General features: G+C 48.7%; 2 protein-coding genes across 2 annotated transcripts; both read right to left on the bottom strand.

The window, feature by feature from the left end:
* Positions 1-10812: 10812 nt before the first annotated feature.
* On the bottom strand, positions 10813-11577 carry UCRPA7_4983 (putative negative acting factor protein; the record flags this gene model as incomplete). Its single annotated transcript, XM_007917520.1, has 1 exon — positions 10813-11577. One exon carries the CDS (start codon positions 11575-11577, stop codon positions 10813-10815), a length of 765 nt encoding a protein of 254 aa, XP_007915711.1.
* A 1572-nt stretch (positions 11578-13149) lies between these two features.
* Positions 13150-13793, bottom strand: UCRPA7_4982 (hypothetical protein; the record flags this gene model as incomplete). The annotated part of the gene is made up of 2 exons (XM_007917523.1): positions 13150-13571; positions 13628-13793. 2 exons carry the CDS (start codon positions 13791-13793, stop codon positions 13150-13152), a joined length of 588 nt encoding a protein of 195 aa, XP_007915714.1.
* Between the last annotated feature and the right edge of the window lie 1457 nt (positions 13794-15250).

Raw genomic sequence — 15250 nt, 5'->3', positions numbered from 1 at the left:
CGATAACCAGAGAGAAGGTGCTCGTTATTTCGTTGCCAATGTGGCAATTCATTATACGATAATAGTGATGACGGGGCGAAATTCATTTTTGGGCGTCTGTGTAGAGTTAAGAGTTTTCAGAATTCACCTAGGAGCATGCATCCTGGCAAGAACTTATATATGATCAATTTGTTTACCCTAGCAGTCTCAATTCCTTTCTTTTCAATTCCAACCTGATCTAGACGGACTTGCCGCGTTCAAACCTTCCAAAAGCGGTCTTCACGGCGGCCCGTTGTCCCACTTGGAGTTTAGTCTTCTTTGTTCTATGCCACACGATCCGCAATAGTTTCTTGGGCCCTACGCGTGCCTTCGGGCTACGCCGGCTGCTGAACGATGAATTCTTTGTTTAATAAGCAAAACTTCCGCTGATCGCTGGATGTGAATGTTTGTGAGCGAGAATTACAGGATATGAATGATTCAGACGGTGGTTGCCTAGTGTTTAAATTTCCGATATTTTGACATGGACGCCATGCATCGCGTAAATCAAGCAGCGCCCTGGTTCAATGGTGACCGCGGATCAAGAATGATAGATAAAAAGCCTCTAGCCACTGCCTACCTGCTTGTATGCGACAAACCATTTGGGCTGCAATTTCGTTGCGAGAGTAATTACCCCATCTTCATTCTTTTCCCCCGGTTAGCGACACAGCACAGGTCTTCCCTGGTCATTCCAAAACCGCCGATTTACGCCATCATTACAGATAATCCGCTCATTGCAGAGAAATATGAGTCTGGTACCATTGCCAGCTAACCGATCTCTCCCCAACGCAACTTTCGTTGGCTTCATGCCTGATCGTGCCGAAAGGGGAACCTTGTCGTTACTTTACTCTTGCCTCTCAGTTCTGACACTATGCATTTGGGCTGCCCTTCATCTAAATCTCCCAGCTCCGTCCGACACTTCTAGGAGCTACATTCGTCGGTACATCAAATGGAGTCTGCTAGCCGCATTTTGCTGGAAAGGGAAGGAGGGTAAGAAGTGGGTTTATATTGCCGCTGGGTTGATGAACGGAGATAGATGGAAGAGTCAAAGGTGCGGGCAGGATGAGGGTGGTGGGCGATGAATGCGCTCGCTAGGAGTTTTGGGATGCAGCGGGAGCCATAATAACCATTTCTGTCATTTCGTGAACGCAGCATCCCTCCCTTGGAACCGCTTACATCTGAGACCAGCTTATCGAGAGATCGTTGAAGTTGAGCTAGATCGGTTCAGACGTCCGGTGCTAGGAATGCCGATTGCAGAGCTCGCCCATGCCCATTCTCAGTGCACCAGTGGGTATCTGCCCTGCAATCCTCCACATGCACACGCACAGCGATCCTCTCAGTTGATGTTGGTCAGCTGATTCTCATTGAGAAAGAAGTCCAATCTGATATTCGCATTTCGATCCCTTGGAACTCCCCAACATGCGACCTATCTTAACAACGCTGGTAATTCTGCCTACAGAGAGTTTCGAATTGCTCCGACAGCACCTCTCGAGACATCTACTATCCTTCCGCCCGAGCCTGCTATTGAGAAAGAGCAAATCCCCGACTACAACGCCCACCAATTTTATCCTGCGAATCCCAGCAAAGTTCCTAATCAGAGGTACAAACCAATTGTGAAGCTTGGGTGTGGTCGCTGTTCTACTCTTTGGCTTGCTCAAGATGTTAGCCGGTAAGTGCACTTTAGCTCTGATAGTTATCAAGCTCACCCTCTGTAGTTGGAGATGGCGTTCGAAACCTTACGTGGCCTTATAGATCAACAATTGCGATTTCGTCGACAAGGAAGCTGCTCAGCATGAACTGCAAATCTCTGAAACTTTGGGTAGTACGACCCCACTGCACGAAGGCTTTCCATATGTGCGAACGCCTCTCGACAGCTTCGAAACGACGAGTCCAGACGACTCACATATATGCTTGGTTTATGAGCCCATGAGGGAGCCACTGTGGTTGTTCCAGAGGCGCTGCAGAGATGGGAAGCTCTCTTTAAGCTTCCTCAAAGTTTATTTGACCTTCTTGCTACTCTCGCCCAGGTTGTCCGACTTATCGCGAGCACCGGCCACGTGGGGAAGACCGACGACTTCACTATCAAGCCGATGGAGCAGCATTCGTACCTCTTGAGTGGCTTCAGCTGGCATGCCTCACCCCGGCTCTTGTCCAGTGGCACGGCTCTATCGACTACCGCGGAGGCAGGCCGTGACCATGTCGATGCGACGCGTACCGGACCCCAACATGGCAGAGCCATTGATGCTAGAGCTCTTGCATCGCGAAGGTGCGAGCCGTCATGCAGCAATGATGATGGTGGTTTGAGCGACAGCGATCCTGATGTCAGCAGCGACATGGACGGGTGTTCGAGCGAGAGGATAAACATCCCATGAGACCCTGTAGACGAGCAGCGCTTGGTGGCATGGAAGAAGGCGGGCAAGCCTTGGAACTGGATCTTCAAAAAGTTCCAAGGCAGGACTCATCCCGCAGTACGCACGCGCTGGAGCATGGTTCGTCCCAGAAGCGAGTAAGCTTCCTCCCACAAGTGGACAGAGAGTAGCTCAAGCCCTGTTTGCCTACTAGTCTGGGACGAATATCTAATGAGGACTTCATCATTCTGTCGGCTAGACCTAACGCGGGAGCACGTACGGTCGAGGGAAGCGGCGTTCAAAGCGAGGCGAATGAGGGGGCTCAGATGCATGGGTGGAATATCACAGAAGAAAGTGGAGAGGTTGTCATCAGAAGCAGACATGAGACGCATCGTATTTATGGGAAACAATTGGTGTATTATACAATAAGTCGTGCGTTCATTGACATCCCTGGTATCATTGTATTGTACAGTACGAAGCTCGAATTGCCAGTGGAGGACTTCCAGCGCGGTTTGTTGCCGCCTTTATTACATGATATTTCGTGACATTTTAGAGCCGTGTAGTGTAGACAAACTGCGCTAGTGAGCGCTAGCCACAGGGATCAAGCCGCAACCACTCCAAGGGGTATATAAAAGGTGCCAGGCTCGCTGCGCAACCTCCACCTCTGGTTTTCGTTGTCACTAACAAACGCATTTTCGTCGCTATGGATGTCTCTGGTTATGCAGCAGGGCCGGAGGCTTATGATACACTCTCAGCCTACCAGATCACCAACTTCTTCAACGAGCATGGACTTGCGAGGAACGAAATCGATCATTTTGCGGCCAACCTTCTCGGCTGTCCTGTCTCTGCCACACCAGTGCAAGGTGCGACCAGCTATACTGTGTCTGGAGACGAGGCAGCTCAGGTCGTCCAGTTTCGGCGCTCCCAATTACCCATGAGGCAAATCGAGATTGCAAGGCAACTTTATGGAGATTTTGTCCCCGAATGCAAGTCCCAAGGCATGTTTGGGCCAGTCCACGTGTACGTGGCAAATCTTGTCCCCGGACCAGCTTTCTGTCGAGTCAGGAGACAGTTCTTTTCCCCTGCCCCTACAATGGAGCAACGTCTTCAGCAAACTGTGCAAGACTTTGCAAGGTCTGATGCCACATCTATTGGTTGTTTATGTTGTATGTCTGGTTGACAAAAGGCTCGTATAGATTCTTTGCTTCGGCGTGGATCAACAAGCCTGCCCATACGTTGGAGCCGCCTCCTGGCTTACTTGGCGAGTACTCCAAGATCTTAGATGAAATCTCTCCAGACCTGCCTGCCCAACTTCAAGCAAAGCTCGACGATGTCCGCCAAGAGCTTCCACGGCTCTTCCGGTCCAGCTATCCAATGGTTCTCCAACATGATGATCTCCTAGAAAACAATATTCATGTGGATGAGGCCACTGGCCATATTACAGGCAAGTATTCATGCTGAATTTTCCTTTTTCTCTCACTTTCGTGTTCTCTGGAGTGATGTCTCGGGAGAGGAAGACTAATTGTCTTGTTACAGGCATCGTCGATTGGGCCGACGCTATGATTGCCCCGTTCGGCGTATCCCTTGCGGGTATGGAGGTCGCCCTTGGTATCCAGACCAGAACCGATTGGCACTTTCACCCCAACCATCACAGCCTTCGGGAATCGTTTTGGAAAACTTTCTATCGGCTGACTGGCCATATCTCGACAGATGATCGGCGTTCAATTGAAGTTGCAAGGCTGTTTGGATTCTTCCGAGAGTATGGCCGTGAGGAAAAAGAACATGCAATCGCATACCTTTCCGCCTTATGTCTGCTTTAAATAAGAAGGATCTTGTTTGACCGGATACAATCTTTGGGAAAAAGCCCTCTATGATAGCTTGCAATATGCTCCATAGGACGAGCAGGACCTCAAGCATTGAAGGCAACGAGGTTTGCAATTCTTTAGCCCTTGGCTTCGGGGTTAGCGTGCGACTTATTCGTGTACTCTTTCATAGTATCTGTCATTGGATCCAAGTCCAGTATGGGTCTACGCAAGTATTGTGATGTGTATTTAATACTCTCGAATTTCCTTCATTGGTACAGATAATCTTCATGGTTGATGTCCTCAGCGACCGCATTGATGCGCTCAATAGCCGCTTTCAGGGTAAGGAGGCTGTTGTGTTGATGACGCCCATTCGATGGTCCTGTCGGGGTTGACATGGTAGTACTGTCCGGCTGCTTCTCTCCATTGCCAATACGGGTCTTCTTGTTTGCTTCGTGCTTGCTCGGTGTCGTGCCCGCTGCTGCTGCCTTTGCGCGATGAAGGGGGTGTATGCTTTTGGCTCTTGCTGGTTGAGTCCTTGGTCGGTGGTGGGCGAGATTTCGCCGCTTCGGAGGCTCGCTTCCGGCTTTCTTCCAAAAGAGTGTCCAATGATTCTCGAATCTCCTTCAAACGCTTGTCCTTCCCCCAGTCGATGATGTTCTTGACAAGCTTGCTTGCGGAATTCGATGTAATGCTCTGGGTCCTGAAGCAAGAAGCTCTTCACTTTCTGCATGTAGTAGTCCAATTCGTTGTGCTTCCACGAGATGTAGAGTCGTGCTTCAGTACCGTTCATAGCGATACTAAACGCTGTACTGTCAACTTGTTTGACCTTACTATTCTTGTACTTCCTTAGTTGATTGTTGAGGCGTTCGGCAATATTGACACAAGATGTGGATGCTCCAAGACATTGGTTTGTAGCTACCCACAGATTTCCACTTTCCCCCTTGAACTCAATGGCAAAGAATGGGTACATTAACTCCTGATTATTAGCTGTCCCGTTCATCTCGTTTCCCATAGAGATGAGCTGCGTTTGCTGGTCGGGAAATGCGTGATGACGACTGTATCCGTACAGCATGTCGGGTGTCGGGTTAGTGATTCGGAGTGATGATCCGCAGTTAGGGACAGCGTGTCTAGACATCGGTTGTCTGTCGTTGCGTCTCAGGTCGTCCCCTGGGTTAGGTTTGGGAAACACTCTGTCCCTAAAGTAGTCTTCGACTTCTGGTTCGTCGAGTCCTTTAGTCTCAAGTTCGTCTAAGGCCATATCTCGGTACACATCATCAGGCGACGGCTCAGGAGAATCACGCTTCTTGCGTGCGTAATCAACAACACTGGCGATGTGTTCAGGGAATGGCTCGTAGCGAGGACACATGTAGATATGGTTGGCGGCCAAGTTCTGAGACCGGTAATATGAGCCTTCAACGAGGGCTCTTGATGATCGACTCGAGCCAGGGGTGGCGCCGGTGTCGTCTGATGGTGCAATCGACGGCGCAAATGATCCGGCATATGAATTTGGTGTCTGTTGCACCGTGTATCCATCGGCATCTCGTGTGTAGGCTGTCTGTGGTGCTGATCTTGTGAGGTACCTTGAGATGAGTTCGTCGCTTGAGTGGTGAAGGTAGCTGTCTGACCGGCAGCATTTTCCTTGGTCTGATCCGACAGACTCGAGCCATTCGGAAATTCTATCGGTCGGCCTGACGTGGTCTTCGAGAAATGAGGCTCTAGGGCGCTTCGGCGTAAGTTGCTGTAGGTTCGTCTCGAATAGTCGTGTTCGTTTCGTGGTAAGTAATGAAGAGGTCTCGAGATATGTGTCGAACCGCCTTTTTATGGACTGTGAGGGTTCGTCCATTATGATGAAGAAAAAGGAAATTTTCTGTGGTGGCTAGGCTGGCCGGCCAAAAAGGTCTAATAACAACCTTCTGTCGTGAGATATGTTTTCGGTGAGGGTGGTGGTTGGATGCGACAAAATCTGGGGCGGTTTTTAGGCAGTCGTGGGGGCTGCAAATGATTGGAATCCACTTGGTATGGGGTAACATTGGCCTATTCTTTGACTGTTTGTCATCCAATCAGAGTTCGATGGCTAATGGCTGTGTTGGTGTCTATTATGTCGTTAGGCTTGTTTTATAGGTATAAGTTCCATAGTGACGATGCCTATTTTACATCAACTGTGCCTAGAAGAGAGAAGGAATGTTCCAATCTCTATAAGTACCTCTTCTATATGGTTCCTTCCCCTATTGCAAATGATAGTATCATCGACAGACCAAGTCTTCACCTGGATAAAATTATTGTTATAAGCTAAGTGAAACGTCCTATAACCAGTGTCTGCAGACCATACGTTTGCCAAGATTGAAAGTATAACAACATCTTATATATTAAATAGAATAAATTGAGGCGGTATGACTGGACATAAGTCATTAGATCGCCAGATAGGTCGATTGTAATATAGGCAACCCTTATTAAGTCCAAGGCTAGCAATATTAGGAGCGGTCCTATAGTAAGAGGTTCAACACAGTCTACAATCTGATTGCTGAAAAGATTGTCCCTTGAGAAAAGGTAACAAACGTTGAGGCAGAATCCCAACCATTCACAAATCATAGTGCCGAAAATAAAGTTTGTCCTCCATAATCATATTACGTTGCCAGAGGCATAGGGGAAGCAGCAGCACATTCTCAGGTTAATATGACACTCAATAAGCTTGTTCAACCTAAGAACTGCCCAATAACTCGATCAAACTATCTCACACTTTAAAGTAGGAGTCTATATCTGACCATTTTTAACGATACATTATAGATATTATAACTCACTTGTCGAAACTTGAGAGTTGATAGATTCGTATGACCTAAGAGAAACCATTTATATCTACTTCCGATTTGTACATACACACGCTAGCAAGAGTGTAGATACAATCCGAAATCAACTCCAGTTAATGAACTGATCCACGACAGAGCTTGTATCTTCTGTGGAATCTTCGCCACCATCCGGGCTTGGACGAGAGCCAGAACAGGACCTGTAAGAGCTCAAGTAGTCAGCGACTGTTGCTTGGCCGTTCAATTGAGCCAAACGTATAGCCTGATCAAATTGTTGTCTAAAGTTCCCATCAATCCTGACTCCTGCGTTCATCAGTATGACCACTATATCCAGTCGACCATGTTCGGCAGCACCCTCAAGTGCAGTTCTGCCTTCCCAAGCCGAACGTGGAGCATTCATATCAGCACCATTCCTTAGCAACAGATCAACGATCCCAGCATAGCCATGAATGCAAGCAGACTGTAAAGCGGTGGCACCTCCACATCCGGCTGCCGGTGCATTGACGTTGGCACCATCGTTGATAAGATGTTCCACCATCCTGAAGTCGCCTACTTCGGATGCTCTTTGCAAAGGTGTCCTTCTTATCCCTCTAGAAGGAGGTGCATTGATATTTGTCCCTTTCTCAATGAGCAAACGAACCTTGCGGAATTGCTTGGCGCCAACCGCAATCAGTATTGCGGTTTCTTGAAGATAAATTGAGGTCGGGGGATTGCCGTCAACTACCACTCGTCTCCGCGAGATGATGGCGTCTAGTATCTCGCGCCCTTCGCGTTCTAGTATGGTTTCGAGCATTAACCTGAAAATGGCGAAGCCCAATTCGTCGTCTCGTTGAATCGCATCTACTAATGGAGTGTCCTCCTGAATCGACTCGTGTGCTTCATGGCCTTGAACTTGAGCTAGTGTTGGGAAATGGAGTTGGTGATCCAACAACTGTTTGATGAGATGTAAGTCCGCGCTGTATATTGCGTTGCGAAATACTTCAAGACCGTACCCCGCCTTCCCTCGGGTATATCTTTCGGAGAACTTTTGAAGGAGCCATGATATGATATCACCATTACGTGCGTCTACTGCTGCCGCCAGCGCTCCTGTATCTGCCGGATCTGCACCACAGAAGAGTAGGAGCTCAAGCATCTCTTTGTCCCCGGTACTTGAGGCTATACTAAGGGGAGTCTGTCTCTAGGAAGACTGGCGCTTTCGTTCGCTCGTGGAGCTGTGGCTCGAAAGTTGCCGAAAGCTCATTGCAATCGCGGTTTTTCCCCCTGCCATACCAGTGCCGTTTGTTTCACTGACCGTCCCTCCGCCAGATAAGTTGACTTCAGCTCCCAGATTTATAAGGAGATTGACCAGGCCTATGTCTTTATTCTTTACCGCTATAATAAGTGGAGTCATATTCAGGTCTTGATCCTCGATATTTATGGGAGCCTCAGCCAGTACTAATTCTGTGATAATAGAAGTATCCTCCCACTCTACCGCAACTGTCAACAGTGGCGGTCGTTCTCGGAGATTTATGTCTGGCGAACTTAGCAATTTACGGCATAGGCTTGCATCCTTTAGGCGCAATGCGAGGCTCATAGGGCTACCGTAAGTGTCCCCGGTCCTCATGTCGACGTTGGGGTCGGCACCACGTGCCAGTAGCTCTGTTGCGAGCTGCTCATGTCCTCCTTCAATTGCGTAAAGGAAACCCTTTCCGAGTAGTTCAGGGAAGTGTGGGCCGTTAACAGCGAGGAGTCGGCTGACTATGTCGAGATTTCGGACATCAAGAGCAGCATTAAGAGCGGCGTAATAGGGCTGGCGGTCGGTGATGTTGTCCCATGCACCATGTGCTTCTAAAAGCGTGATTATGCTCATATCATTTGTATGTATAGCTTCTGCAAAAGGACTTTGAGTCATGAACTTGCTTTCAGAAAAGACTTTGGACTTTTCTTGGTGTAGGATAACAAAAGATATGATATCCTTGTTTCGAGTTTTGACAGCCAAACGCAGCGCATCCTTAGATAAAGCAAATTCGTATTTGCATACGAGGCGACGAACGAGTTCGGCATGACCCTACTGATCGCCACATCCAGGAGATAGAGATTTGGCACTTGTGGGCCCTTCAAGGCCTGGGTAATAATCGAATCTTGTAATATAGGATGTAGGATTCTGCATACGGCGCTATCACTTATCTCTTTATGTTCGAGAAGATCCTGAAAGATGGAAGATTTGGACCACTTCCTGAGATCATGGAGTGTACTGGAGTTGATGAGAAGTTCAAAGATCTCTCCATTGGGGTCTCGGAAGCGAAAGGTTGAACGCAGGAATAACTCGGAGGATACGCGGGCACCCCATTGAAGCAACAATTTCACCAGTTCTAGAAGTTCAGGCTCTGTTGCCATTTCGCCGAGAATGGCGCTCTTTCCTGGTCCGTCTAAGGCACAATGCAGAGCTCTATTGCAGTCCAGACGATGTTTATCCTGGTCGACAGTTCGATTAACATTTGCGCCATGCTCAAGAAGTAGTTTGGTTATTCTCAGATCCCGTCGCATTGCTGAGAATTCAACTGCTGTGTATCTTAGACCGTCAGAATGGCGGCATACTAGATCATTTGCGTTGATGAGGAATTGTCGGGATTCTAGGAATAGCTCTACTGCATCTGCATCGCCCGCTTCGAGCGCACATTGAAACAGTTGCTGCGCAATCGCTCTGCTTGAATGGCTCAGAAGAAGACTAAACAAACGAGGCAATCGTATCCCGAAGCTTGACTTCAGGAACTTCCATACTTCTTGACGCGTGACTTCAGACATGCCAGCAAAGTTAATAGCGATACCGAATATTAGCAGCTTGAAGTATTGAGAGCTAGGTGACGGTGGCCGAGTGCGAGATAAACTCGTAGAGTTGTACATGTAGACCGCTTCGAAGTTCCTCACAGCAGGCGCCAAGAATGCCAGAATGTCAACATCGATCGAGACACTTTCATCATAAGTTTTATCAAGAAATCGTTTACGACATCGTCGGTTTGGATAGACCTTTCAAATTGAATCTCTACCTCGATAGCAAGGCTCGACAAGATCCGCGGATCGATGTAAGACGAAATTCGCGATGGCTCTGGAATCACGTCTTCAAACACTAGCTACCTGTTAGCATTAAATACCCCAATGACCTGACTGTCTGATAGATCGCACAATCTGGATGGTGTAGAGCTTGCAGTACTTGAAAAGTTGGTAGCTCATTTGTATTGACTGTTACTCTTACTTGCGGTGGTGGAGTTCGGAGATGGACACCTCGGCGCACGTCTACCGAATGGTCTCATTCGAAGTTAGACACTAAGATCTCTAATAGCCTTTCTGCATGTTCCTTGAGGAACATAGGGGATATACCTGAATGCGCATTTCCTTCACGGGGAAGACATCCATGTCGTTTGATCTCACCGTGTAGTTTCGCATTTGAAACCGAACGACCGTCTAGGAAGACTTCCGTTTTCTTGTTGCCCAGCTTTTCTCGACGTTGTATCGATCGGGCAACGGCTTTCCAGTCCTCTCGTTTGTGATTCTTTCGGAGGCCCCATTTCTTGAACTGCGTCTCATACTGTGACTTGCTGCACCCCAGGTGAACACGAGCAATGGACGTCATTTATTGCGTGTTCTAAGACTGCGAAATGTGTGACGTTTGGAAGCACCTATAGACTTCAAAGAAGTAGGGCATCACATTTGTAAGTTTTTATAATGTTGCAAAATAACGACTTCGGCCAACAATTTGGAAAACATAACAGGTGATCCACCACGTTTTCACCACCTTTACCCAATTTGACCCGTTTCCAGCAAACCAGAAGAGAAACTCCAGTGACAAACCGGGCTACGATAGTATCATGGCTTACCCATCCTTGAAAATAGTTCGGCCTGTCTGAAGCCTGTCATCTCTGCCATATAGGCCATTCTCCCGCGTATGAACTTCTTCTGGCGAGCAGTGGCGAACTCGCTCAAGGTTGTCGCTAGCAGCGGATATAGGCAGATCATGCCGGCGAAGGACTTGGGGTCGGTGGGCGCGCCGCAGGGAAAGAACGGCGTCGTGGTACTGTCGCCGCTCCATTTGGTGAAGTAGGGAACGCTGGAGACAACACTGGCGACAGCGTCTTTGCCGAGGCGTTCGACCTCGGCATAGTCAGATGTGGCCGTGGGATCGCACGGTGCACAAACCCACACCATGCAGCGGGCTACGATGCTGGCCAGGACGACGCGAGATGCGTTCGTGTTGAGATGCTTCCCCGCCACCCACAAGTCGGGGTAGTCGAACAGCCAGCCGGGAAAGGCGAAGGCGTCAGCCAGCCTGTCGTCGGGTACGTGCGAGATGTAGCCGACTACTTTGTGCGCGTAGTGTGTCGACGATGAGCTCTCCACCCAGCTTGTCAGCTTGGCTAGCAGTTGGCGGGCTTGCTGCAAGAGATTGAGAGCCCGATCGATCTTGGACGTTGTCTTAGAACCCCCCTTTAGTAGAGCGTCCACCTCAGCGCGCAGCCGTGCTGTCTTCATATTCAATATCAATGCCATATGGCTTGTCTTGTCAGAGATGACATTCTCCCCCCACCACGACATCTCTTCCCAAGGGGGCGGACTAGATAGAAAACCGAACATGTACTGGCGGATCTGAGAGTTGGCAGGTTAGCATCAGAAAAAGAACAGTCTTTTGTTCAAACAGAGGAATAAAGGGCAAGGTAAAGGCTTAGGTCATGGATTCACCATTGCTGATCGCACGAATTGAAACATCTCTAAGAAGTCTTGCGTGCTTGAATCTACAGCCCCACGGAGACGAATAAGCGCCTTTGCGCCATCCAGATGATTGGACCATCCTGAGAGGGCAGTGATGGCATTCTGGTCGGTCGATAGCGCCTGAAGAGGAGCGAGAAGTTTAGCAAACTAACCGCGCGGCAGTGGAGGATAGGGGATTAGCCCCAACAGACCTCGCAAAATGATAAAAGAATGACAGACGCTAGGCAGAGATCATCATTCTTCGGCGTTTTCTGGTCACTTAGCACTCGATTTAGTTGATGAAGCGCCAAGCTGTAATACATTCTCGCCTTTGCGAGAAGGGGCTTGGAGTTTGCCCGTCCTGCAAGTGCTGTCGTGGCTGCAGCTTTGAAGCACAGAGGAAAGGGAGAGCCCCTAGCAGGCAGCAAAGCCAGCATGCGGGGTATGAATGCCAGATAGCCTTTCCCATCGCCATTGTGCGGCATCATAACAAAGTTAGAGAGAAAGAAGCAGGTTGCTTGGTCATCCACTGGTGTCTGCAGGGTATATAGTATGACGAAATTGGTACCGAACTCGCGGTCGGTTGAAATGTCCGTGCTCCCTAATGCTGAGGACATCCAAGAGGGCGATAAGCCACGGGAAAGCAAGTTGATTGACGTAGATGCCGAGTGCTGAGAGGTCAGACCTCGTGATTGAATAGGGTCCGCCTGACTCCAAGGCGCCAGCGACTCTTGTTGGCGGCCGGGGTCGGCATGCCTCGGAGTCGTGAGCGTAGCTTTGCGGATAGTAGCCTCGGTCTCATCTCGTATTGTGATCTCGGAGGGATTCCAGTAGCCAGGGCAAGCCCTTTTTGCCTTGCGACACTTCAGACACGAGGGCTTGCTCTCATCACACTTGATTCTCCGCGTTCGACAGAGCTTGCACGCCCGGCTTCGTTGCAATGTGCTCACCATGCTAGTAGTGCTAGCAAACCAGGAGAGGACCTAGAAATGAAGATGCGAATGCTCGTCGAAGCGCTATTGAAGAAAGGATGAGTGGGTGACCGTGGTGGTTCAAGGAGAGTAATGAATGTTACAACAGGAGACAGTGCTAAAGAACCCAATTCGTCGCGAATGTCAATTTGTAGGAGCTCTGAGAAGTTCGAAAACGCCACAAACCACAAGACTATCACATGCAGTCTTGTTTAATAGGGTTGATTTTGAATGGAGAACAAGGTTTGCGTGGCGCACTATCGGGTAAAGAGCGGTTGTTGATGCGAGACCAGGATGATCTAACCATGCCTTCTCGTCCAATCGCGGCGGAAAACAGACTTGATTGGCACAGACTACCACGAAACTCCGGCAGCATGCCAAGGTGAAACATGAAACAGGTTGCAATAGAATAATGAAACGAACCAAGTAGTTAAAAAGCGCGGGCCTGCCACTGCGCACGTAGAGCTAACTGTCTATCTGTAGTACTCTATAATCCTCCAAAGCCCTTGATCGGGAAGCGGAAATTGACATGGTAAGTCTCAGATGTCAATCCTCCTGCAGACACATACAGAGACTTGTCCGCCGCCTTGCTCTCTTCAACACTAGCCCAGCCAACCACGGCTACAAACGTAGCGCCATCGAGGGAGAAACCGCTAGCGACGCCGGTGCATCCTGGCAGTGACTTGGCCGTTTCAACAGATTCACGCATCTTGTCTTCTTCAATGGTGCAGTTTGAATAAGTGAGCACTTCGACGATAGATGCGTCGATGACCTCCTTCGGTGCGTACGGAACAAACCGAATAAAATAGCTAACAGCTTCGCCGGATTGAACGGTCTTCATCTGGTCCGTGGCGGCGGTGAAACCGGATGAAGCTTTCCATGTATTGCAGGCGTCGATGCTTTTCCAGCCTACTTATGATTAGGATGGCCAGAGCGTAGCCATTCAATGGAGAGGTCAGACGTACCAATAAGCAGTTCTAAGCGCTGCATGTTCTCGCTGCAGGGCCCCCAACGGGTGCGGAGGTATCCGTCTTGCTTCTTCAGTGTCTGAAGAACTACTTTGAGCTGGTTTTTCCAGTCTTCAACACCACCCACGACAGGAATAATCCATCGCTCAGTGACCGAAGACATTGTCTGCTAGGGCGACGGAGGATTAGAAGGGAGGATGTCAAGGGACGCTATAATGAGAGTTTTGCTGCCTATGATGAATGCTCAAGATGATCATCTTGGATTTACCAGTACAAGTAGGCAACCGTCAACATATCTTTATACCCCATAAATACGTTACCAAAAGCCGCCACCCCACGGGAGGGCCATTGTTTGTTGAGCATAAACATCCCTTGGCCGTGGAATTCTAATTCCACATCATTGCTCCCTCGGAGTTCCGAAATCACTGTGCTCGGAGTCCAGTGTCTGAAGAATTTTCTCCAATCACTTCCGTTAACTTCGAATGGCCATGATCGGCTTTTACGAACACTGGACAGTTGAGCCCCTTTTTGATATATGTCGCAATGTTTCTATCGAATTACCCGATTGGGCACGAAACGACATGTTTCTCTGGGCCACGTTTCTTCAGGTCCTGAGCGCTCTTGTGGTGGCGATATGTCTAGCAACTAACCGCTTCTCGAAGAAGTCAAGACCGGGTGTCCTCATGTCATATTCGTCCGTCTATCAGAACGTTTAACGAGTCCCAACATGAATATCATGGTTCCTGCTTTGGCCACGCAGGCGTCCTTGCCCTAGGTTCAAGTTTTATGTGGTCGCGTTGCCTTGTTTCGTGCTTGTTTCGTAATTCACAGTGCCGTTTCAATGATACTGTCCCCCGCAGTCATCGCGGTTCCGCTGACGGCTCCGTCTTCATCGCTTCGGCTGTTGCCGAATCGATCTATGTATCGGTAAATGTCGCCAATATGATTGAGCGCTAATCAAGGCTTGATTCTCGTCCAATACAGCATCTTGCCATAATCGGTCAATAGCCCCGATATGATTAGTCTTAGACCCCTGCCTCTATGAAAGTGATGTTACTGTGGAGAGCTTAACGAAGTTCGGGGACTGACTTGGTGTGTAATACTAGATAATAGTTTCCATTTGCTAAAGCTCGTTTTCATGAGGACTCGTAAATAATTACCAACAAAGCCTGACGAAGTGAAGCTGGTGATATCCATCATCTCCAGCATTCAAATTACGGCGTTCTCAGACATTCAGTGTGGTCGATAATTTAATCGACGTGTTGGGAGTCGATTGAAAGACGAAAGGAAACCTCGAAATAACATGTTTTGTACGTATTGTGGCAAAAGTTTCAAGCGGAAAGAGCACCTTGAGAGACACATTCCTTCTCGTGAGTGTCAAGACTGGTGTCTTTTTGCAATTTCTGTGTTGACTCTATATTCAACAGATACAAACATTAAACCCCACCGGTGTATACACTGTCAACTATCGTTTGCACGAAGGTAATGCTAATATAAACTCAACTCGTGGTTTTTAGCTACTGATTTCGTTGGTAGGGATCTTTTACAAAGGCATTATCACGCATATCATGTAGTGCAAAAAGAAATAGAGTCATCCTCCCCCGGGGTGTCAAACGTTCA

This window comes from Phaeoacremonium minimum (genome assembly GCF_000392275.1).
Source record: "Phaeoacremonium minimum UCRPA7 unplaced genomic scaffold PA7_03_scaffold_377, whole genome shotgun sequence".
Taxonomy (NCBI): domain Eukaryota; kingdom Fungi; phylum Ascomycota; class Sordariomycetes; order Togniniales; family Togniniaceae; genus Phaeoacremonium; species Phaeoacremonium minimum.
The sequence above is the reverse complement of the archived record's forward strand: the minus strand, read 5'-3'. Positions and strand labels throughout refer to the sequence as shown.